We start from the raw sequence: 23,281 nt of genomic DNA on the forward strand, positions 1-23,281 counted from the left end.
CAGGAATCTGAGCATGGTTATAAATGGTCTAGCAAAGCTTAAATTCATTTATTTCTAGTCTTACTAGAATTGTAGTCCATTTACCACTACAATCCTGCCATCTCAAAATTACTTTGTATTGTTAAATACAAGTAAAGGGCAGTATTCCCATTGTTTACCATTGAGTGCTTTGTAGTGGCTTTTCCTTCAGTGTGTGGGTTGCAGAGAATAGAAAATGTGAACTGGCTGTATATGGAGTGATTACAGATGGCTTTGAGTAAGAAGTAGAAATCCTACTGCACTGTACTTACAGTAGTCAAAAGCTAACAAACAATTTTTTGCTCAGCATTGAATTTTTTGATTTTCTCTAAACCCCTAGTTTGCTTCTACCAAAAAACTGTAATCTTGGTGTGTTTGAGATGTCTCTGGTCAGATAAGCCACCTCAAAAATGCTTAAAACCAATTATTTGAAATTATGTAATCAAAAGTCCTAACATGAATTCAGTTCATTTTTTAAAAATTGATTTGGACACAGTAAGGCACAGTGACAACACTAAAGCAGTGTTATTAAATGCTACTGAAGATTGAAAGACAACATCAGGCTTCTACGGCTAGATCGGTGTTATAGATTGGAGACATATCCTCACTGGTTGTGTCTTCTTAAGTTTTTTTTTAAAAGGTTTTAACTGTGTTAAAACAGATCTGCAAATATACAAGAAGTTTCTGGAAAATGAAAATGCCCAAGAGCATTCATCATTCATCATCATTCATTGTTTTTAAATGGAAGTTTGGGAACACCAACCAGAACTGAAGCACCTATCAGGTCTTTATATCAGGATGGGTAGACTGAAGCTGTGCCTTGTAGTTTTTTAAATGTAGTTTTGCATGGTATACATACCGGAAGGATACTGCAATACTCTGCTGTTTCTAAAAACACAAATTTATGACTAATACCAGTGTTTGAGAAATGACAGTGTTCCAAAGAAAGTTGTAATTTCTGCATTTTATGTGCAACAGCGGCGCAGTGTTTTCCTGAGCGCACTACTTCATTTCCCTGCAGGCATAGTGGGCGGGCTAATGCTGCAGCTATCACAAAACAAGACACACAGTTCCCAAAACAAGTTTCTTGCATACTGTTTACAGCTAGCCAACAAAGTGAATGCATAGGATACACTGAGTAGTAGATGGCAGTTGGGGTAAGCTCAAACATCTCTGAAAGTTGTTGTTTTTTTTGGGGGGGGGGGGTCTTTAAAAATTGAGATAGACCAAAGAAGCCAGCTTTACATTCGTCACCTTTTTTCCCCCTAAAGGATTCAAAAAGAAGAGGGAATATGATAACTATTGCATGTTGTACATGAGTCAAATAAAATTATTATAAGCGAAATCTTCACCATTAAAGTTTGGTGAGCTTATTGGCTAAGGTCAGTGGCAACTGTTTGGTTTCTCTTTTGGCTAAATGGTGAATGAAGCAACCATGTATACAAATCGGGTGTTCGCAGGTATTCAGGTCAAAACAAAAGTTGTAAATTATCAATTTGTGTTCAATAAGTTCTGTTAATGGTTAGCATGTCAGTTTCTTTTACACTATTGTATGTTGTTAACTTTCCCGTGCGTGCTTTTTTTTTTCTTCCCCTTTTTGCTCTTGCCTTTCTGTACTCTTCTATCCCCTCTATCCCCCACCAATCACAGCAGATCCCTGAGCCTGTTTTTTGGAGGTCTCTTCTTGTTAAAAGGAAGCTCTTCCTTCCCACTTGTTACCAAGCATGTGCACTGATTCATTGGGTGGGGGGGGTTCCTCTAATATATTAGGGTCTTGGGTCTTCACCTTGCCATGTAGAGCACTTTGAGGCAGCTTTAGATGGGAGTTGGCGCTGTATATAAAAGTGAATTGTCAGACATGCTCTTGTTTATGAAAAAGAGAACAGAATCTAAAAATAGCAAATAATCTAGAGTTGCCTGTAAAAACAACAAAGTACGTGATTTCCTCTCTCATTTTCAGCCATAAATGAGTATACATACTTCTTTAATTAGTAGTTTACATATCAAAACAGTTACAAAACACAATAATGAAAACAAAAGCAAAGATGATGCATTTTCACAGAATTTGTGAAGAGGACAGGAATGGTGTTTATGTAGGAAAAAACCCCAAAAGAACTCAATTCTAAGTATTTGGTCTATGTTGAGATTGCAATTATTAAACACAATTTCTACCATTTAGTAATTTAACTGAAGGGGGGGGGGTGTCAAGATATTGAGGGTTTTTTGGGGGGATTTTTTAAGACAAAATTGTGATAACACTTGGGGGGTTAGTTGCACAGTCTTATTGGTAGAGACCTCCAAGTATAACAGAGCAGCCATTTTTCCACAGGAAGCCACTTACAGCACACTTATTCAAACTGCCCCAAAATAATCAAATGCTAGGAAATTAATTTGATAAAATCACAAAGAAGTAAAATGAAGTAAGCAGTTATCCAAAAAGTATGTTGTCAAATAGATTAATTTCAACAGGTGCGTGTGAGCAGGAAACACTGAAATTAGTGCTGTTTATAATAAGGCAAGACAGATTTTGCACTCACTATTTCAAACTTAAATTTCTCTAAAAGTACGAATGTGTTACCTACACATCATCAGCACACTTTTTTCCTTTATCAGTACCAGGAAAAAAGTGTGCTGATGATGCAGGCCAAATGTAATTAGGCTGGCCCACGGGCCAGAGTTTGACACCTATGAAATACAGGATCTCTGGAGAGACTTGAATATAACTATGTGCATCAAAACCTAGGTGTGCTGAGCATGTATCATTCCTAAGTAGACTTTGAGTTTAATATTGCTACCAGGGTCTGATTTTCAATAACATATCAGAGTAGTTATATATGAAAAGATGAAATCAATTTAATTGTCTGAACAAAATGCAGAAAATTTCAAAGGCGACAAAAGCTTTCTGACTACGCTGTTTGAGTTTACAGATAAATCAAAAATTATTCAAAAAACATGGACTTCCATGTTTATCAGTTAAAAATAGCGTCTTAGACATGTACTAAATTAAAACCTGTTAATATAAATTCAGATTAGGTGCAAATCAGCATCCGTTTTGCTTTTTTCCAAACATTGCTTACCTCGTCTTTCTTAACGGTTTTTCAGAATGTCATCAGAGGATAAGACTGTGGAGCCCTCTGACCAGGGACCCTCACCGCCATCAAGCAGTGTAGGGGCCACATCCACAGGAAGTCCTGCCCACGCAGACAAGCGACCACGTGGCAGGCCGCGCAAGGATGCTGCTGCCCTCCTACCCCAGGCACCACCCTTATCCACGTCTAAGAACAGAAAAAAGTAGGTTTTTACCTTTGACATTCAAATCAGTTTGTATTTTTAAAGCTCAGGGAATTACTTATTCTTGCTGAATTGGTTAGCATTGCTAGTGCAGTAACTTTATGTAATACTTTTTGTAAGCAGTGGTCTGGTGCCGTACCTCCTCTAAAAATGCTTAGGTTTAGACTTTAAATTAGTCTTGAAATTTTTCTTGACATTGGATTCGTAAGATGTGCGGAGCCAAAAAAAGAAGTGTGAATCCCATATTCTTTTCAAACTTTATATATTTTAAATATCTGATATTACCTGCTTCACCATTTCCCCTTAGTGACAGCGCAGGTGAGGTTTTAGAGACATACCCATATGTCTCTCATATTGGATTTTCTTAATTATCGTCCTCTTAAATCCAGAATCTAATTTAAGATCCTTCTCGTCGCATTTAAGCTTTTAAATAATCAGGCTCCATCTTATCTCTAAGACCTCATAGTACCGTATCACCCCATTAGACCACTTTGCTCTCAGACTGTGGGTTTACTTGTTGTACCCAGGATATTTTAAAGTAGATTGGGAGGCCTCTCTTCTGTGGAACCAGCTCCCAGTTTGGATTCTGGAGATAGATACCCTCTCTACTTTTTAAGATTACGTTTAAAACTGTTTGATCTTATAGATAAGGCTGGATCATGTAACCCTGAACCCTCTTAGTTACGTTGCAATCGGTCTAGGCTGCTTCCTTTAATGCACTGAGCGCTTCTTCTTCATTCACTTTTTCCCCTCTCACTGTATTTATACACCACTCTGTATTTAATCATTAGTTTTGTGGATTTTTTATTTATTTTTTTATTTCTGTCTCTTTTCCATTAATGTGTTTTTTTGTGCTGTCTTCCTCCTCTTACCCTAACTGGTTGCATAGATAGCTGCCTGTCCCTAAGCCTGCTTTTTTTTTTTTTTTTTTTAAAGTTTCATCCTGCTAAAAGGGTTTTTTTCCTTTCCACTGTCACCGAGCACTTTTTCTCATGCAGTCATCTGAATTTGTAATTTTGTCTGTGTTATTGTAAGGTCTTTACCTAACAAAATAAAACACCTTGATGCTTTATGTGATTCAGCACTATATAAATAAAATTGAATAGGGAATTACTTAATTCTTGCTGAATTGGTTATTCTTGCTGAATGCGATCACAGCAATGATTAAGGGTGTTGAACCTGGGCAACATTTAATATTTGGCCAAAAATAAGCCTTGGGAATTTGTTGCTGTTGCAATGGGCACAGTGGAGTAGATCTGCAGTGTTCACCACAACCGAGAATTGATACGCGTAAATGATTACAAATACATGGTTTTCTTCTTAAACTATTCTTGTGATCAAAGTTTAGAAAATTAGGCTACAGTTCTGTAACCGACATTTGCAACACAGAGTGAAAAATAAATTTAACTTGCTGAATCGGACTCGTAGACTTTAGAAAGTCATGTATGGTATTTAAACCCCTTTACTTTTACATAACACTGTAAACTTGATAACAAAACCCCAGAAAACTATGCAAGATTTTATAAGATGGTTGTGGTGAGACTTACCGTTGCACTCCTGCCACCATGTACATCACTCTATGTGAAATTTTACAGTAAACCTAAGAAATCATAGTAACAGTGGTAACTTAAAATCTTTCACTGGTTATTATTTTTATTTTTATGTATTTATTATTCATGGTAAGTTAAGTACACAAAACCAGCTTTGGAAAAATGGGTGATCTTGCCTTTTATTATTGCTTCTCCTCCAAATTCTGTCAGGTGTCATGAGCTTAAATACCCCATTCTGTGTTACTGCTTATTAAATCCAGTGCTTACCTGGTAAGAGACAGCATTAAAACTTAATCCCATGTTATTAAACAAAAATATCAAGGTGGTGCATAGGAAGCATTGGGGAAAAAAGCCCTCAGTTTAAATCTGAAAATGGTCCTTATGCTATATGTGGCATATTTAAAGTGGTCTGAACCTACTTTTGGCTGCTCCTATTTGAATCCAAAGGGATTTGTGTTTCCTCCTGGAATTAAAGTGGGGGCCTTTTGCAGTGTACTCAATAGTACCGTGGTTGACCACTTCTTACTTAAAGTAGTCTGAAACTACAAAATATTTTATGGTCATTCTAGCATTGCATAAGTTACTACTTTAAGTCCTTTGTAGAAGTCCTTGGGGTTTTAGCAGCTTGATTTCACGTAATTCCACCACAGATGTTTAGGCTCCGTGCAAGGTGTCCTGCTTCTCTGTGACTTCCTTAGCAACATACAATGCAGCTTAGAGCTGTAAAATAATGCCCGCAAGGTTCTTAACTCTCTCCTCAGTCTGTCCTCTCATTCAATCTCAATACCCTGTTCCCAATGGATCGTTTAATCTCCAAGTATTCAGACAATACATTAATGCCACAGTAGAAGGATGACCAGGGACACACTTGAAATACTTAATGTTGTTTAACTGGTCACGAACTAACCATCAGCAGTTTTATTTATATCTTTGTAATGGCTAGGGTTTTGTTAAGAATCAAGAATAGAATTACAATTTGTATATATTTTAAAGTATGTCATTATTTTTGCAGAATAGGCTGCTGATTACACACTTATTTAGCTCTGCCACAATTATTTATCCCCTCTTAGATTTCATTTAATTAGATACAAACACCTCCTGAAAGCTAAATTGCAAGCTCATATTCCATAAAACACCCCCAACACAGTGATTACAGCTTTGTGAATTCAGACAATTTACTCCATCCCGATTTCTAATTACTGTTGGTCATAAAAGTCTACAGGCTAATGAGGAATGGCTGGTCCTCTAAACTGTACTGTAACTTGTAATCGAACCATGGTGAACACTTATAACGTCATTCTAGACCAATTAATTGTTCTCATAGGCTAATCAGCTTCATTCTGTGGTGTATGTTTTAATTTTAAAATTGTCATAGATAAGTGTGATTAAGGGTATTGATTTGTGACAAAGGTGGATGCTCTATAAATCGCTGTTGTAGACCTGATTGGTTAGAATTTACTAGATTTGCTTATGCTCCATCTGCTAGTCCATCTCTTCCAGAGCAACATGATCCTTGTCAGGTTTTCCAGGCAGCACTGTGCTAGCTGGGACTACTTACCAGAGCATTATTTTCACCTTTTCTTTTTTTTTTTTTTTTCCTTTTTTTTTTCTCCCTGTCTCTCTTGCTCGCTCTCCCTGTGGTAGGACTGTGGGGGGAAGTTGTGCAGGGTATGGGACCCGAACACTAGTCTTTTGCATTTGTCAGTGACATAACTGGCTGTCTGAATGCTGCAATTTGATCTCATTAGTTCTGAATAATATAATATACAGCTTGATGCTGTGTGGTGGTCTGTGCAAAGACGTCACTGCCAACAGCTGTTTTCAGGTTGTGATCATAGGCTTATAACTGCTCATATATCAATTTGGGCTTGGTTTCTGCTATTAGATACTAGAAATACTTGAAAGATAAAAATTGTATTTAATGAAAATTTTACTAGATCGTAGTAGTAGTAGTAGTAGTAGTAGTAGTAGTAGCAGCAGTTGGCCATGTACTAAGCATACTACATGTAGGACTGCAACGATTAGTCGACTAGTCACGATTACGTCGACTATCAAAATCGCCGACGACTAATTTAATAGTCGATGCGTCGTTTGAAGCTTTGTAAGATCCCAAAAGACGCAGGAATAAGTAGTAGGATTTAAGAGTGTAATAGCGGACTGAAACAAAAGATGGCAGCACTGCATGTACAAGGATGCCAGCTGCCGTTAAATCCCGAAGAAGAAGAAGCAGTGTCCGGTATCGCAGCCGTGTCCAAATTCAGGAACCGCATCCTCCTGTGCCCGCATTTGTAGGCCGATTACGTTACAGCGACACGACGAAGACTGTCCAAATTTGAAGACTCCGACAAATGTGCCCTTCATTTCCCCAGATTTAAAGGATGGGTCGGGTGTGTACTTCGTGGCCCAATCTATCACAGAATTCATAGCGCGGCCCAACTCAGTTTCCAACAATAGCGGCAGCTAGTTAGTTTTAATATTACTCTTATTATACTTTCTGGGTCACAAAATAAACATTACACATAATTTCAGGCGAGCATGTAGCTGTGTAAACTTCAAATATCTGCTCAGTTTATCAAGACACCACATATTTTCAAAAGCGCTCCAACGTTTTTGGAAACATCTGTTACTCACCAGCTCGATAGCTAGCCGAGGTTCAAGGCTCACTAGAGCCGGTGAGAACACCGGACTCCCGGCAAATCGTTTTCAAACCCACTGCCGTCTTTCGCTACTCAGGTTAAACATGATATATAAGTCACTTAGATAACTTAAAAATGTTATCGTTTGGCTTTTTTCAGTATTTTATTTGTTCCTGAGTAAATCGGTTTGGCTGAGATTAAAGTTATAGTTTTTACACAGCTGAATAAACGTCAAGCAGACAACTGATTATCAGAAGTGTGAGATGCTCGAGAATATGCTCCGGAGTCCTGTTATATTTTAGATAGCAAGGAGCAGACGGCTGAGTTTATTAAACTCCACCGAAACAATCTGCTAATTTCATTAAAATTTAATAAACTATCATCTTGTCTTTATTTTTAGTTAGCACACACATTTTTAGTTAAACACTTAAAGCTGTAAGCTAATGATAGTTATATAAGAGCAGATGCATGCTGGTGTAATAAGCTGTACGTTTTACGTCCAATGGATGCATGATCTGATTAGTCGACTAATCGCAAAAAATAATCTGTGACTAGTCGACTATTAAAATAGTCGTTTGTGGCAGCCCTAACTACATGGTCATCTCATAAATGGTTTGATGCTCTTTTATACCTTTATACATCTTTAGCTGGTTATTGGTATGGACATGAGTTTGTTTTTTTTTTTTACATGTTCTTACCATATTGACCAGGTTTGAATAATATACATTCACTGGACAATTTGTTAGGTACGCCTACCCAGTGCTGGGTAAGAGCCCATTTTAGCTTTAGAATATTTGGTCCATATTGACACAATAGCAGCACACAGTTGCTGTAGATTCTTTGTCTGCATATTTCTTATAGAGATATCCTGTTCTACATGAGACCAAAGGTGCACTTTTGGATTGCGATCTGGTAACTATAGAGGCCACTTGAGTACTGTGAACTCATTGTAACGTTCAAGAAACCCAATTGAGATGATTTTGAAACGTTCCTTGTTGTTCTGTTGAAAGTAGCCATGCAAAAATGGATACAATGTGGTTATAAGGGACAGACATGGTCAACAATAGAACTCAGACAGGCTGTGGTGTTTAAATGATGCTCAGTTTGATACTAAGAGGACCAAAGAGGGACAAGAAAATATCTTTCTCGTCATTAAAACCAGTCTGAACTGTTACAAGGCAGGATGGATCCATGCTTTCATGTTGTTTATACCAAATTGTGGTTCTATCATCCAAATGTTGGAGCAGAAATCGAGACTCATTAGACCAGGCAACCTTTTTTCCCAATCTTCGTGAGCCTGTGCGAACTGCTGCTGTAGACCATCTGCCTCAAGGTTTGACATATTATGTCTTCAGAAATGCTCTTCTGCATACATTGGCTGTAACCAGTGGTTATTTGAGTTTGTGTTGTATTTCTGTCAGCTGGAAATAGTCTGGCCATTCTCATCTGACCAATGGCATCAACAAGACAATGCATTTTGACCAGGACAATTCCAGTAGATCAACAGTTTCTGGTATACACAATCTAGGGCTGTTCTAATAATACCAGCATAATTTTTTATGTGTTTTTTTTTTTTTAAAGTGTCATATCATGATATCATTACTATAGCAGCATCCTACACTTATCTTCCGTATTGCACACAATAATGAGGCACACTCAGACATGTCCGACAGGCTGATGACGATTTGGTAACAGCTGAGGTCATTGAAAAAACCCCAACAGAGCACAGTACCTTAAAATTATTTGTGCGAAAGCCGGAAACGACAAACTTGTTTCACTACTTGAGCCAAAAAACACAGAGTACGACCAGGCTATCAGCTGGTGATGTATGACCGAAATGTAAACAAATGACTCACCCAAGCATCGTTGGAGCACTCGCTAGATATACTTCTTACAACAGGAAGAGCAAACGGTGGCTGGTAATCACTGATGCAGTTACATATTGTTTAGCCAAGTAAATGACAGCAATTCAAATGGTGGAAAGGGAGGAAGGAGGAAGACATTTTTCATTTTTTATTATGTGGCAATACTGTGCAGGCTGCTGATGAACGACAAGTTACCTCAACTTAGATATTATCAAACTAAAGTGTAGAGCAGTCATATTATACTTAATACTTCTAGTGAAAATGCTACCTAGGCTAATTTTGTGCTTACATTTGAGTTGTACTGTGTCACTACTATTGTACTATAGTGCTGCTGCTGGCAGCTTGTTTTAATAGATCCACACTTTAAATTCGATAGTCTGTTATCGTTGACAGCAAGTCATTGGTAAAGAAGAACTGAAAATGCCCTTTAGGTTATTTGTACTAGTAAGTGCTACTACCTGCAAGCTACAGTCACCACTATAACACTCTTCAGTAATTTCTTTTTTTTCTCAGTATCCACTGAGATTAATTAAATTTTTATGCTCATCTTATTCTTAAAATAAAAGTTGTTTCTTATAAGAGAACCAGATACTATTTTGCTGTAAGTCCACTGTGCATCCAGTGAAAAAATTAACACAGTACCCTCTGATTTATTTATTTATTTATTTTAAAGGGGAAAAAAAGTGTTGAAAAAATAGTGAATTATGAAAACAAATCAGAAAATGAGCTGTTCTGCTTGTGGCAGAGTTCCACTCATGTTTCATGTTGGGACATTATCTTATTTTCTCCTGTAAGCCAATTTGTTGCTTCTAGTCTTCCAAAAGCAATAAATGAGTAACTACAGACTGCTGTCTTTTGATCTTGCAAGACCAGAAGAGTCTCGTCATTAAAATATCAACATAAATCAAAAATCATCCAAGCTGTGCAAGCCACTCATCAATCCATCTGCTATACTGGGATCCAGGCTTTGACAATCTACTGTAATGCCATCATGCAGACCCTTTCCAGACAGTTGAAGCAGTAAGGCCAGTAAAGCAACATCTCCTTCCACTCCCTGGTGGCATCCAGTCGCTGATACCCTCATTTGTAACTTTTTCCATAAAGACTAGCTGACTGCGGCTTTTGCTATTGCTATGTACTTAGCTACTGTTTGATTTTTAAAGATAACAAAATTAAAAACTGAAAAGTAAATTTGTTCAGAATAGCATTAAAAAATTAAATTGATATAGAATAGTTACTGAGAGAGGCCATCCACCATTCCTGATTATATCTACACCAACTTCCATATGATCCTGAACTACAGTAGTTGGTTCATACTAGGCCATGTAATAGGCTATAACAGAGTTGTCTGTTAAAATGCAGTTGTTTGTTTCTACATCAAGTTATTTATGTTTGACTCAAGCTCACAGGTAATTGTTTTTAGCCAAGGTTTGCTAGAGACTTCTTCTGTCATTCCCCATGGAAGTCATTTAGAAGGAGGGGTTGATTTGGCATCTAGCCATTTGTGATTTTTCTCTCCAGTGACACAAAATTACCCACCCCCACCCCCAATCTCCTCCCTCACTTCCCACCCGCTGGATCCTCCTGAGTACCCCGGAGACATACTACTCTCCTTTGGGCTGTGTTTGTTCTCCCCACTTAGCCTGCTAGCACTCGGTGTTGCTATTTAATTTGTATCCATGACAATTATCCCCTCCACATGCTGCTTCCAAGATTAGGTTAACCGAGCTTGCGTTGACGGGATGCTGACACTGGCAGATATTTACATACTGTGTGTACAAGCAAGGTATGAGTTGGTGTGTCTGTGCGTATGAGTTGGCACACAACGCCTGTTTGTAAATGTACACGTGGTTGTCTGTTTGCTGACATGGCGCATACAGTGAAAAATAAGAAAGGTGGAACTTTCTTTGTTAGAAAAGTGTGTTGATACTAAGGACTTCTTTAAAAGCTAACATTACACATATTATGATCGTTCACAGACAATCACCTTAAAGGGCTAGAGGTGAGAATTTTAGTCACAGTTAAACTGAGTAATCCAAAACCTGGTCCAGCGTGGTTGTAGGGGAGATGGTTAGGTGTACAGATCTGAGAGGCTATATTGATAAATAAATGCATTTCTTGGATGTCTGTTTTATTAAACAGCCCTCTTCAGATCTTGCCAAAGCACATTGGTTGGGTTAAGACTCTTTTTTTTGCTGTTGTTAAAAAAATCATACATTTTATTTTTCAACTATTCTGTTGTGTATTTATCTGTATGCTCTAGGTCAATGTCTGTTTCACTATCCAGCTGCTCCCCAAGCTTCAGGTTATTGTCTGCTACAATAATATAATGTAATTTCTTTCTTTTTTAATTGCCTCAACACTTCCAGGATGTCAGTCCCCGAGGTTGCAGAGCAGTCTCAAACTTTCCATGTTTCACAGTGACCTTTTTAAAATTTGAGATGTGTATTTTATTTATTTTTAAAATTTCTGCCGTTTCATTAATTTATTTCCTGTAGAGATTTCTGCTGGTGTTTTACTTATTCTCTTGACCTCATGTTCAACTGCTTCAGCATTATTGGACTCGGTGTGATTGGGGTATCTTTGCAGAACACCCTCTTCTCAAAAATTATCGCTAATCCTAAACTAGTTGTACACAATTTAAGAACATGCTGGCCTTAAAGGTACAGTAAGTTGGTTTTTTGTTTGTTTGTTTTTTTTAAATTTGATCTTTTTTCTTTTCTTTGTTTAGATTTAATAGAAAAAATTGTGAGCATCAACTTGTGGAAGCCACCATGTTACTTGACTACCTTGAATACAGTGGCCAAGATGGTCATTATCCTTCTGTCTAATTGGGTTTTATGTATGTGGATAGAGACCAGCCCACTTACAAGTTAGTTTTAATTTAAAGATCACAAATAGCTCTTTCAAACTCTATATGACTATTTAACATTTGTACATGAATGCTTTCGTCATGTCTTTCTCATTGTGTCTTTCTCTTCCTTAACTACTGCTCTGTCTTCTCCCTCATCTCTACCTCATCCTCTTCCTCCTCACCTCAAGCCTCATCTCCTGAGCTGAAGTCAGGGCTCTAACACAAGAAAAGGTGCATGCATACATATGAACATTTATTCCAGATATTGTTGCAGTTAGTTATTGTGAGTAGCAAACTGAACAACAAACTAGCTAAACGGCAACAGCTGGTTGTTGCATTTTGCAGCACTGACCATGAATGGTTGCTTAGTATGACTGTCATACCATAGTGTATGACTAATTCATGCAGAAATCCAGGTAATTCCAAAGCTTTACAAACTCTTTCTTTGAGTTCCCCCAAACCAGTAAGTGTAGATTAGCTTTTCTTTAACCAAATTCATCTTATGACAGCCAGCAACCATTCACTAACCAGTTTGGGGTAATGCGGATTTCTTCCCTACTAACTGGTGGTTTCCAGGGGGTTACCAGCTAGTCTCTATACTGGTGTGACTGAGGGCTATTTATACTTGCTGTTGTTGCGCTCCTCTTGCTGAAAGTGATGTCACAATGGCTGGTGTGAGACACTTTTTGGTGTCGTTTCAGTTTGCTGTGCACCTCATGTGTCTTTTCTAACCTTGTGTTGGTCATGCAGCTGGTTTGAAGACACAGCTTATGCAGAGTTGAATGTTGCAATAGTGTGAAAAGATGAAACTTTCAGGAGGACAAATTGATTTCTTTGCTTCCTCTACATGTTTTGTCTCCTACTATATGAGGAGGTTTTGTCTGAGTGGCAGCACCTATCGTTCAGCAAGTCTGACATGACATCGGAAACAGTAAAACGGTGGCTGTGATGACGTCACTGTGATGCTACCATTGTGGTTACCACCATTGTGGTTACCATAAATAGGCCAATAGCGCCATCATCACTGAATCGCCCATTTATTTTCATTGCCTCTATGTTTTACCAGAGTTTCTTCTTGCAGCTGTAACACGAATATGTATGAAACACCCCACCAGTACCACCCTTTTGCCTTACCCATGACTTCAATGCCTCCATTAAAAATCAGTGAAAGCCATGACGATATTTAATTAATTCATGACTAAACCACCACTCCCCCGTCTCGAGGTGAAGTTGTGTAGTTTTAATGTCTTATTTCTTTTCATTTCCTCTGTTTCTTTGTTTGTATGTTTTTCTTACTCCAGGGGTCGCACCAGAGGGAGAGTTGTTGTGGATGAGGAGGACAGCATGGATGGGACTGAGATAACAGAGTCCATAGACCCTCAGGACACAGGTGAGACTTTGTTTTTGAACTTTTATATACACATTGGTTTTACTGAGAGTGATATATGACTTGAACCTGCACCCCAAGTAGCCTTATGCAGTGCTTTGAAGGGTATGTTAGTAAAGGTAGATGAGTCTCCTTCTCCTGGAGAAGGATGGATGAGAGCTTTTTCTTAGCACCCAGTGCCTTTTTTTCAGGGCTATAATTGAATGGGTTTAGCTTGAGCTGTGAAGCTGTAGTGGGTGTGTATTTTTTCTTCTCCCCTTACTGCTTCCATCTCTCCTCTTGCTCTGAGATTGGCATTGAGGTGCAGAGGGAAAGAGCCCAAGGCTAATGCCCTCTAAAAGCTTTTTAAAATCCCATCAGTCTCTCCAGACCCATTTATGTGCCTTTTTTATGTGTGTACATCACATCATGTGACCATGCCTCCCATTCTGATACATTTCAGTGCCGCCCTGTTGCTGAGCTGAAGATAGTTGGAAATGTGACGCTGTCAATGACTTGCCGTTCTTCTGGTATCATTTACCTTAGAACAAACAAAGGCAATATTTCAGAGTTTAAAACCCTTCAACATTTTTTTTTTGTAAATGATGTTATGAAATAACCAAGCATTCACTTTGCCTTTTCAGTCTACCGCCATATGCACTTAAAACTCAGTGGTTTCTTCAGTGGCTCTCTGCCTCTGGGCTTTTGGCAAAATGAAATTTGTGACTCTGTGCAGTCTTGTCCTTAAAGTGATATGTGCTGAGGTCAAGCACAGTATATTATAGCCTTTTAAATGCATTGTTTATTTTGTCTGTCTCTAAATTGTTATACTTAGAGGTCACATAGCTCACATTTTCAATATACATTACCATTAAAACAGTGTGATTGCATCTAGGGAATGTGTAGAGAAATTAACGACTGATAAAGTGATAAGCCATGGCGTTATCAGTTTTGATTATGGTACTTTAGAGATTATAATGTTTCTTCTTTTTCTTTTTTTCATTCCAATCCCCCAAAAGCGACCCCTCTCTCCCAGATAGTGTGGTAGAGGCATGGAAAGCCGCAGTACTGAGCAGAACATCCTTACTCTTGGTGACAATGGCAGCAATTTAATTTAAATTTGCTTTAAATTTCCCCCAATTCAATGCTACCAGGGCTGGTTTCCGCAAGTTTGTGTTTTGAATACCCAGGTGGAAATGTGTAGTCTGTCAGTGTAGTTTTTGAATGCAAAGTTTGCTCCTAATTTTACTCACCCTTTGGTGTATTATGTATACTAGCATCCTATGCCTACATAGTTGTGTTAAAGTAATTGATCCATTAGCATTGGTAAGAGTAGTACTGTCACCTATCAGTTTTTGTAATCTGATCTTACTTAACAGTAGGTCTGCACAGTTGATGAAATTTTAATCTTGGTCACAATTTTATTTTTCCAACAATTAAATGAACATGATTGATTGAATCTGAAAATGCTTGCTTCGCAAAACAAACATAAAGAAAAAGCAGCGAACGTGCCACTAAATCAGCGCCTAACTATATGCCTCCACTCTGGACAAGTGAATAAACATCTTACATATCTGCAAATATTATTATTTAATTGACAGGAATGTAACACAATGTAAATGTGAAACTCATACCCTGCTTTAAGTGCTGCTGCAGTTTATTAAAAATATATATATATTTATTTATTTATTTTTTCTTTAGTTAATTTAGTTGAATAAAGAGGACCAATTTTAGTTTGATGCAAAGATTTGTACATTGGTACATTAGCAGAAATGTAGGACGACATGGATGTTAAAGCATTGTTATGTTTACGTGTGGCAACATTATTATGTCAGTAATTGTGATAATTATCGTGCCCATAATTGTGGAGCCCTGCTAAACAGGATAACACAACCTTTTTTTTTTTTAAATTTAACAAATATAATGAGCTATTATCTAAAAAATGAGGCGGGAAAAGCAACAATCAGTTTAATCAGTTGATGTCTTGTAAAAAATAATTGTAAAACATCCATTGCGTATGCATTCAGTTATCAGTAGGTAAGTAGTAGTAAGCCTAATATGAATTTTGCCCTTTTTTAATTCCTTTGGATGACACAATCATTGTGGCATTAGCCTAATTACATGCCAATGAAATATTAATAACATTTTACATGGCCCAAAGTCTCAGTGAGAGGTACTGCTGGGAGTTGTTTTGTATGATTAGCAGAGTGAATTGAGGGTTTCGTCAATTAAATTAAAATTAAAAGCAGTCGTGATATGTCAGATATGAGTCCAGGATTGAACTTTTTTTATTCCCCCAAAATATTAATTCTAGCTACTTGAGATATTTTGACAGCCATGCCATCTCTTTTATTCCCTGCCTCCATTGTTATCACTATTCTGTACAAGACCTTGATGTTCCCACTGAGTTTATTGTAATCAGTGCTTGAGCATATGGTCCCCATATTTTACCATCCATCTTGCTAAAAAAGGCTGTGTTTCTGACCTGGAGGAAAAAGACTAGAATATAACCAACCTGTCCTGTAACAGCCTGTGTCTGTCAGGGGCTGTATGCTAAACATGCAGTCATAATTGGCAGTGAATTGAGGAGCATTTACTAGCACAGAGGCAGATGCATTGGAACAATTCAGTGCTTAGCTGTTTCTCTACTCCCTAACAGATCTTTTCTCTTTTTTCCTTCCGTGTCTTTTTCATTTTTACCATCAGAAACACAAATCCAGCCGGTGGAGACTGTGGAAGTGACCAGTGAGGTGCCAGAGGAGGACAGGCCCTCTTCCCCTCTGGCCCAGAGCCCTCTAGCCGAGAATTCAGCAGGACCATCTGTCCCAACAAGTAGAGAAGTCAAAAGCAGGTTAAAAAAACTTTTCACTTCCCCAGAATCGCTGTTTTTGAGAAATAAAGAACCGTGCATGCATGTGTGTGAGAGACTCTGTGTGTATCTTTTTACTTTTTAAATTGTTTTTATGAATGAATAAGCACAGGTCTAGCACATACTAGATACATGCATGGATGGATTAGGTGGGAGTCATCAGCAGGTAGAGGCAGCCCTTTTCCTCCCAGGTGTCACTTTGTTAGAGGTTGCAATCAGTCTTCTGGCCTGTCTGTTCTATCGATGTTGGTGATGGAAAGCAGATCAGGAGCCTCTCCTGGGATCTTATTAACAGTACCATCTCAGCACTTAATGTGATAAATATTTGCTGCTTGCTTTATTACTCAACTTTCCAGCTCTTGGCCACTGTTCTGCTGCTTTTCTGTTTACCACTTTGTCTCCAAGATGGCTTTCTCACTTAAAATGTTGATTGTTAGCACATCCAAATATCTGTTGTATAACCGGACTTGTCTATCTGCCTTTCTTTCTTTCTTTCTTTCTTTCTTTCTTTCTTTCTTTCTTTCTTTCTTTCTTTCTTTCTTTCTTTCTTTCTTGCTTTCTTTCTTGCTTTCTTTCTTTCTAAATTACAAGGTCTGTGTTACTTAAATACATTATAATTTTTACAAGTTGTCTGCTTATAGCAGTATGTGTTTGTGAGACTGTGTGGTGATAGTCTGTCTGCTTTGCTTTGTGAGGTTTTATGTATATTGCAGCACAGACAGTCCCAGTGCCACAAGAAGGAGGCCTTAATTCATGGTGACATGTATGGCACTGTATTAAGTCACAGTAGGTATATATAATTAAACACCCTCTACCACCCATTTTCTTTCTTTTAGTGAGCGTCTCTGTGCCTTCTGTTACTGCGGTGGTCGTAGCCTTCTGGGTCAGGGGGATCTACAAGTATTCACCGTCACGTCTCAGCTTGAAGCACTCTTCAGCCACAAAGCTGATGGGAGCTCAACAGGCGATGGCAGCGATGGTGATAAAACTGCTCAGCCAAAAATGGCCGAAGAGACCACCTCAGGACAGAAGGAGAAGAAGTAAGTAGGCCTGGCTGACACTGTTGTCACAAATAGTTTGGCTGCCATCGTTGGTTAGGAATAAGACACAATCTGTAATGCTTCCTTGTCATGAGTTAATGAGCTGCAAGAAATGAAAATTTGCTAACAGCTTACTTCATTGTTCTTTTTTGTCCTTGGCTTCTATACACTGATGTTGCTGTGAAATCTTGTGAAATCTTGTGAAAGCTGTTAGTCTGATCAAAAAGATTTTCCTTTTAGTTGACTTGAATTTGTTATCCTGGTAATATGAAGCAGTAGTGGTGGTTAATATGGTCACACCTAACATACACACCCAACTGTCAGTATTCCCCAGGCCATGAGATGCCAGATCAGGCAAAAGTTACACAAGAGCCTTGTGTTTGTATGCACACAAATGCAAATCATACAAATAAAAGACCCTTCCTGCGCTCAATTGGACAACTGCCTGATTTGTTTTGGTCCTTTGAAACCAGTTGGTTGTCTCTCTGGGTTCACAGTACTGTAATGGCCAGTGACAGCATTATGGGTTTGGCAACAGGCCTAGCCAACCAGTAGCTGGTGTGCTGTTTGTGTGATTGGTCATTGAGCCCTTAGCTGTGCCTCATGGAGGCAGATGATGGAATCCAAGAGAGAAGGAAGTTATAGATATATCATAATATATCATTTAAGACTAAAAATTAAGAAGAAAAAAAGAGATTAGGAGAGAAGACCATTTCATAATTGCTAATAAAAGTGTAAGGAATAGGTTCCCATCATGTTCCCAGAAATCCCCATCTTGATTTTGGCTGTTAGTTGTTTCCTGGAAATCCTTTTAAATGTTAATGCTCCCTCTCCACGTATTCTACATCCTATGCTGCTCAATAGTTGAAGCCAGGGAGTTGGAGAAACGCATCCCTTTCAACAGATTTTATGAGACAGAACAGCCAGCCTCTTGTGCACACGCTAAAAAAGATGGCCCTCCTTCCCGTCCTCCTCCTCTTCATCCACCTCCCTCCCCCACAGCTTTTTACTTGGACAGACATTTTTCCCCCAGCTCATTCTCTGTCTTGATTTCTTTGCTTTTGTAAAAACGGCACATCATTCTCTACCTTTATGTCTCTGTCCTCAATTTATTCTCAAGTTGATTCAGGCTGTCCTTCTCTTGCATAGTGCATTTTTAAGCTGTTCTCTACGTAAAAAAAAAATCTGTGCTGAGATGACTTTTTAAAAAAAACCCTTTTTCTTTGTTCCAGTGGGTCTGAAGGCTGCGAGGATGAGCCAGACCCAGCCAGTCGATTTTGGAACGAGCTTTCTCATGTCGGCCTTCCAGAAGATCTCAACGTCCAGTCTCTCTTCGAGTCAGGTGTGGCTAATGGACTCAGCCTATTTCTACATCCCATTTTAACAGTAATTATTTGTACTTGGAGAGTTAACAAGTGTACATGCTTTATATGCTAATACTGAATTTGTCTCTGATTCAGTTATTTGTTTGTCACATCCGTCTTTAAATTGTAGGGCAATGCTGGGCACATCAGAGTTGTGCCTTGTGGTCCGACGGTGTTTGTGAGGGCGAGGGACAATCTCTGCTTAATGTGGACAGAGCCATTGACTCAGGGAGCACAAAGGTGAGTCAAGGGAGAACATCCGTGGACTAATGGGTGTTAACACCATCTTAATGTGTTGGGGCAGCAGGGGAGGGACTGATTCAGTGAAACACAACAAAGCTGATGGATCAGACTGGCTGGTAAAGGTCGGCCTGGCAGCGTGGATCTCTCAGCTGTGAAATGGAAAAGGTCACACCACTCAACAGGGCTGAGCTCTCATGGCAGCTTGGCTCCTAGCGGCAGAAGTGGTACTACTTAAAGAGCTCTGATTCTTTTTTCGCTGCCCATCGTGTGTGCTACCCATTAGTAGTGCTGCCACTTGATCTCCAAGTGGTTACTAGTACACACTCATGGAACTCAGAGAAATGGAATTGGGGTGAGGTTTTCTAGCCTGATCATCAGGTAGCTGAAATGGCACTTTGAACAGGTGTCTTAATCCAAATAAACCGTTTCCCAAAAATATACTAAAGATAAAATAGTCCAGAAAGAAGAAGTGCTACACATCAGATCTGGGCTGATTTGACAGGTATTCTTTGATGTGGCAGGTTAAAGTACAAAACAAAAAAAAACATAGGAGCGAACACCTTTCTGTGATGTGATGTGATTTTTTTTTTAACGTGAAATCAGGCATTTATAGACCATTTAAACATTACGTTTGTTAGTGTTTAAGAAATGTGTTTTAGTTGGAGAAAAGGGAGATTTTAGGCATATTTTAAGATCGCTCTTTTTCTCCGCAGCACTGTGCATACTGTAAGCGCCTTGGAGCATCCATTAAGTGCTGTGCTGAAGGATGTGCTCAACTCTATCATTACCCCTGTGCGGGGGCAGCTGGGACTTTTCAGGATATCAGAAGTCTCTCACTCTTATGCCCAGAACACATTGAATTGGCCACTCACAAATGTAAGTTCAGAAAAATTTGATGTGTCAACTCCATAGGAAAATAACATAATGTATATTTAACAAAACTAAGACTAAATTGCATTGTATAAACCTTTCTTGCCTTCTCTTTTCATTCAACTGTCCACAGTTGTAGATGATATAAATTGCGTACTATGTGATAGCCCAGGGGATCTACTGGACCAGCTCTTTTGCACCAGTTGTGGTCTGCATTACCATGGGATATGCCTGGACATGGCTGTGACCCCTCTAAGGAGGGCAGGTTGGCAGTGCCCTGAGTGCAAAGTCTGCCAGACGTGCAAGTGAGTCACTTCCCCTCTCGTCTAAATAACGGTTTTCCCTACTTTGCACTTTGTTTTTTGTCCTTTTTGTTTACTTTTTTCCTTTCTTAATTTCTGTAAAGCTACCAGGCTTCATGCTTACTGCTTGTTTGTTTACCTCTGTGGTTTGTGAGGAGCTGACTGGACGTTGTACCCTGAAGCTCAGTCTTATAACCTCTGACCTTATTTAAACAGCACAAGAGCTCTGTTTGCAACCAGGCCTGTTTGCCTGGGGTAACCACTGTCTATTGAGTATTAAATATTGCATTACCATCCTGTAGCTGCATATTTATATTTTTCAAAATATCTTGAGCTTTGCGATGCAGTTTTAGATAGTGTAATTGATTAAAGATCTTTTTACTTCAGCCAATTCATTGGCATTATGGACAGCGCAGCAACTTCTCACACCATCTTTGCACAGCTACATGCTTAAGGCTACTGTAAATCAGCTTGTCAAATGTTTCAGCATACTAGCATTTCTTTACTAACATTAAGTAATGAAAAAAATGACATCATCAGCATATAGCTATAGCTTAAACTCAGCACTGGGTATAACAGTACAACTAGCAAAACTAGTAATCAAATGTCACTTCATTTGCTAGTGTGAACAAAAGTGGTGATAGAGATGACTTTGTTTTATTTAAAGCTATTAATAAATTGGGTATGAAGCGGTCTTTCCTGTTAGCTATTTTTTTCTTTCTATTTTTTTTCTTACCTTCATCCTCCTGAACAAGGGGCTTGCGTGAAGTTTCATAATTATTTGTATAGCAATCTAACATGGAAATCTTCCTTTCATTCACACATCAGTTCTAATTTTGGCTATAATCGGCTAATATTAGCCATTTGCTATTTGTATCAACATTTGTAATGGCCCATGAAGAGCTATATTGCATATTTTTTGACCAGATGGCTCTCTGCAAATTCAGTGTTGCCGATACTCACTCAGAAACCCGCAAACACAGCACTAGGCTGATTAAAGCAAAGGTGGGTACAATATAAATGAATAAATAAATAACTACACATAAAAAATATTAGGGAAATCTGTCTACCACTGATATCATGCAGAGGACTCTTACTCCTAAAAATATTTCCAATGTTGTTAAACTTTTGATTAAGTTAATATCCTTAGACGGTGCCACCTGCTGGATTACGTTAACATTAGCTGTCAAAATACTGACAGTGTTAAGGTTTTTTGTTAGGAAGATATGATTACTTCTTTTCCTTCTTCTTTTTCTTGTCATTCTAACTCAGATTTCACAATAACTGAATATTACCATGTAAACAGTTTAGCACTTGTAATGTTCAGAGATCCACTGATCATTTGGCCAGTGACCGGAAATAATCTGTTTCTGATCAACCATGACTGGTGGCAATGGGATTTTGAATCACTTTCTGTTTTGATCTTATTAGCCTGCTACAGTCTGATGGGTCAGTGCAATTCTCTATGAATGGCTTTTTTTTTTTGTTTTTTAAACATAATTTCAACGTCAATGTAATATCCTTACAATTTATGGAAATTGGAAAGTGACCCGGACTTGAAAAGTTACTGCATTTGATTTATACTTGGATAGGAGCAAAGAACTTGTAAGCTTTTCAGAGAATTCAACTGAAGATGCAGTAGGACAGTTGAGGTCGGGTCTTGCAGGTCTTAGCAGAAGAAATGGATTACAGAAGGAAGCATAGAGCTATATCATTACAAATGACATTGTCTCATTGTATTAGACAAAAATAAATAAATAAATAAATCTCAACCCTAAAACCTTTTTACTGTCTCTTTGTAGGAATCCAGGAGAGGACACTAAAATGCTGGTGTGTGACATGTGTGACAAAGGGTACCATACCTTCTGTCTGCAACCTGTTATAGACTCTCTTCCCACCAACGGATGGAGATGTCAGGTAGGAAACAACTAATGGGTAATGTTGAAATTAAAAAAAAAAAAAAAAAATTAAACCGAAAAAAAAAACAGGCTTGTAAGTAAAAGTATTTGCACTAGATTAAAGTGTTTCAAATAACTGCATTGATTCATCTGGTGTAATCACAAAATTGAACAATACAATTAAATGGAAAAGAAATTAAGTTAGTTGGACCTTGCATATGACACCCACGAGAATGTAGCTTTTTGATGGTTTCAATTTGTGCTTTCTGTGGTTACGAATGACTCAGACCAGCTGATCATTTAAAGACTTCAGTTCAGCCTCAGCGCTGGAAGATAACACTATGTTTGTGTGAATGCTCATGCACAAATGGTTTGCTTGCCACTCAGCTGGCTGGTTAGCACACCGCCTAATATGTTTTTTTGCAGCACCAGTTTGAGTAGGGCACATCAGTAGAGACAGCGGGTGATGCAAGGTCTTTACTCTTGGTTCTCTATTTGACTCAGCACAGGGGCATTTCACCCACACACACACACAGCCTTGGCACTTGCTTCTCCGGAACACTTGCCTACATCCTATGTCCCCGCTCATGTGGTAGTTTTGTTCTGAGCATTGTCGTCTCACTCAAGTAGAAATCAATGAAAAATGAGTCATTGTTCCAGTTTCGGTGTTCTGTGAAGTTCCTGTGATGTGGCTTTAAGTATGAACACTAGAATTGTTGACTGCGTACCATAGGAAAAAGGTTTACCCGAGCTCAGAGGCTAGTTAGCCGAGTAAGCCGCTAATTTAAAGTAAGTGCATACAGTCTTGTTAAAGGCAAGTTTTAATGACTATGTCTTGTGGAAAAGAAGTGCTCACAATATAAAATCTCATTTTCAATCTTTTTTTTGTTGTTGTTGTTTCAGAAGATAGACAGAATACAAAAAATTCTACTATACCCCCACCCCCATCCCACTATACCCCCACCCCCCACCCCACTATACCCCCACCCCCATCCCACAGCAACTCAAACTACATTAATACCCCAACCTCTTAAACCCAAAGGGACATTTCTGAGGTTCCTGCTCGAAAATGACATCCTCAAAATTAATAGAGTATTTCTCTGCAATTACAAACT

The 23,281-nt window shown here is 38.6% G+C and overlaps 1 protein-coding gene across 1 annotated transcript in view; it reads left to right on the plus strand.

Moving 5' to 3' along the window:
* The window catches only part of LOC102196854 (histone-lysine N-methyltransferase 2C), an 85,097-nt gene that overhangs the window by 11,418 nt on the left and 50,398 nt on the right, over positions 1-23,281 (plus strand). Inside the window, exons 2-10 of the mRNA XM_013911579.1 lie at positions 3,121-3,309; positions 13,516-13,604; positions 16,287-16,431; positions 17,286-17,489; positions 18,722-18,831; positions 18,984-19,093; positions 19,810-19,972; positions 20,100-20,271; positions 22,071-22,185. Coding sequence (XP_013767033.1) covers positions 3,122-3,309; positions 13,516-13,604; positions 16,287-16,431; positions 17,286-17,489; positions 18,722-18,831; positions 18,984-19,093; positions 19,810-19,972; positions 20,100-20,271; positions 22,071-22,185 — 1,296 coding nt within the window. The 5' untranslated portion in view covers position 3,121. The remainder of the gene's footprint in view (positions 1-3,120; positions 3,310-13,515; positions 13,605-16,286; positions 16,432-17,285; positions 17,490-18,721; positions 18,832-18,983; positions 19,094-19,809; positions 19,973-20,099; positions 20,272-22,070; positions 22,186-23,281) is intronic.

Source organism: Pundamilia nyererei, unplaced genomic scaffold (assembly GCF_000239375.1).
Source record: "Pundamilia nyererei isolate P.nyererei 1_Seehausen unplaced genomic scaffold, PunNye1.0 scaffold00004, whole genome shotgun sequence".
NCBI lineage: Eukaryota > Metazoa > Chordata > Actinopteri > Cichliformes > Cichlidae > Pundamilia > Pundamilia nyererei.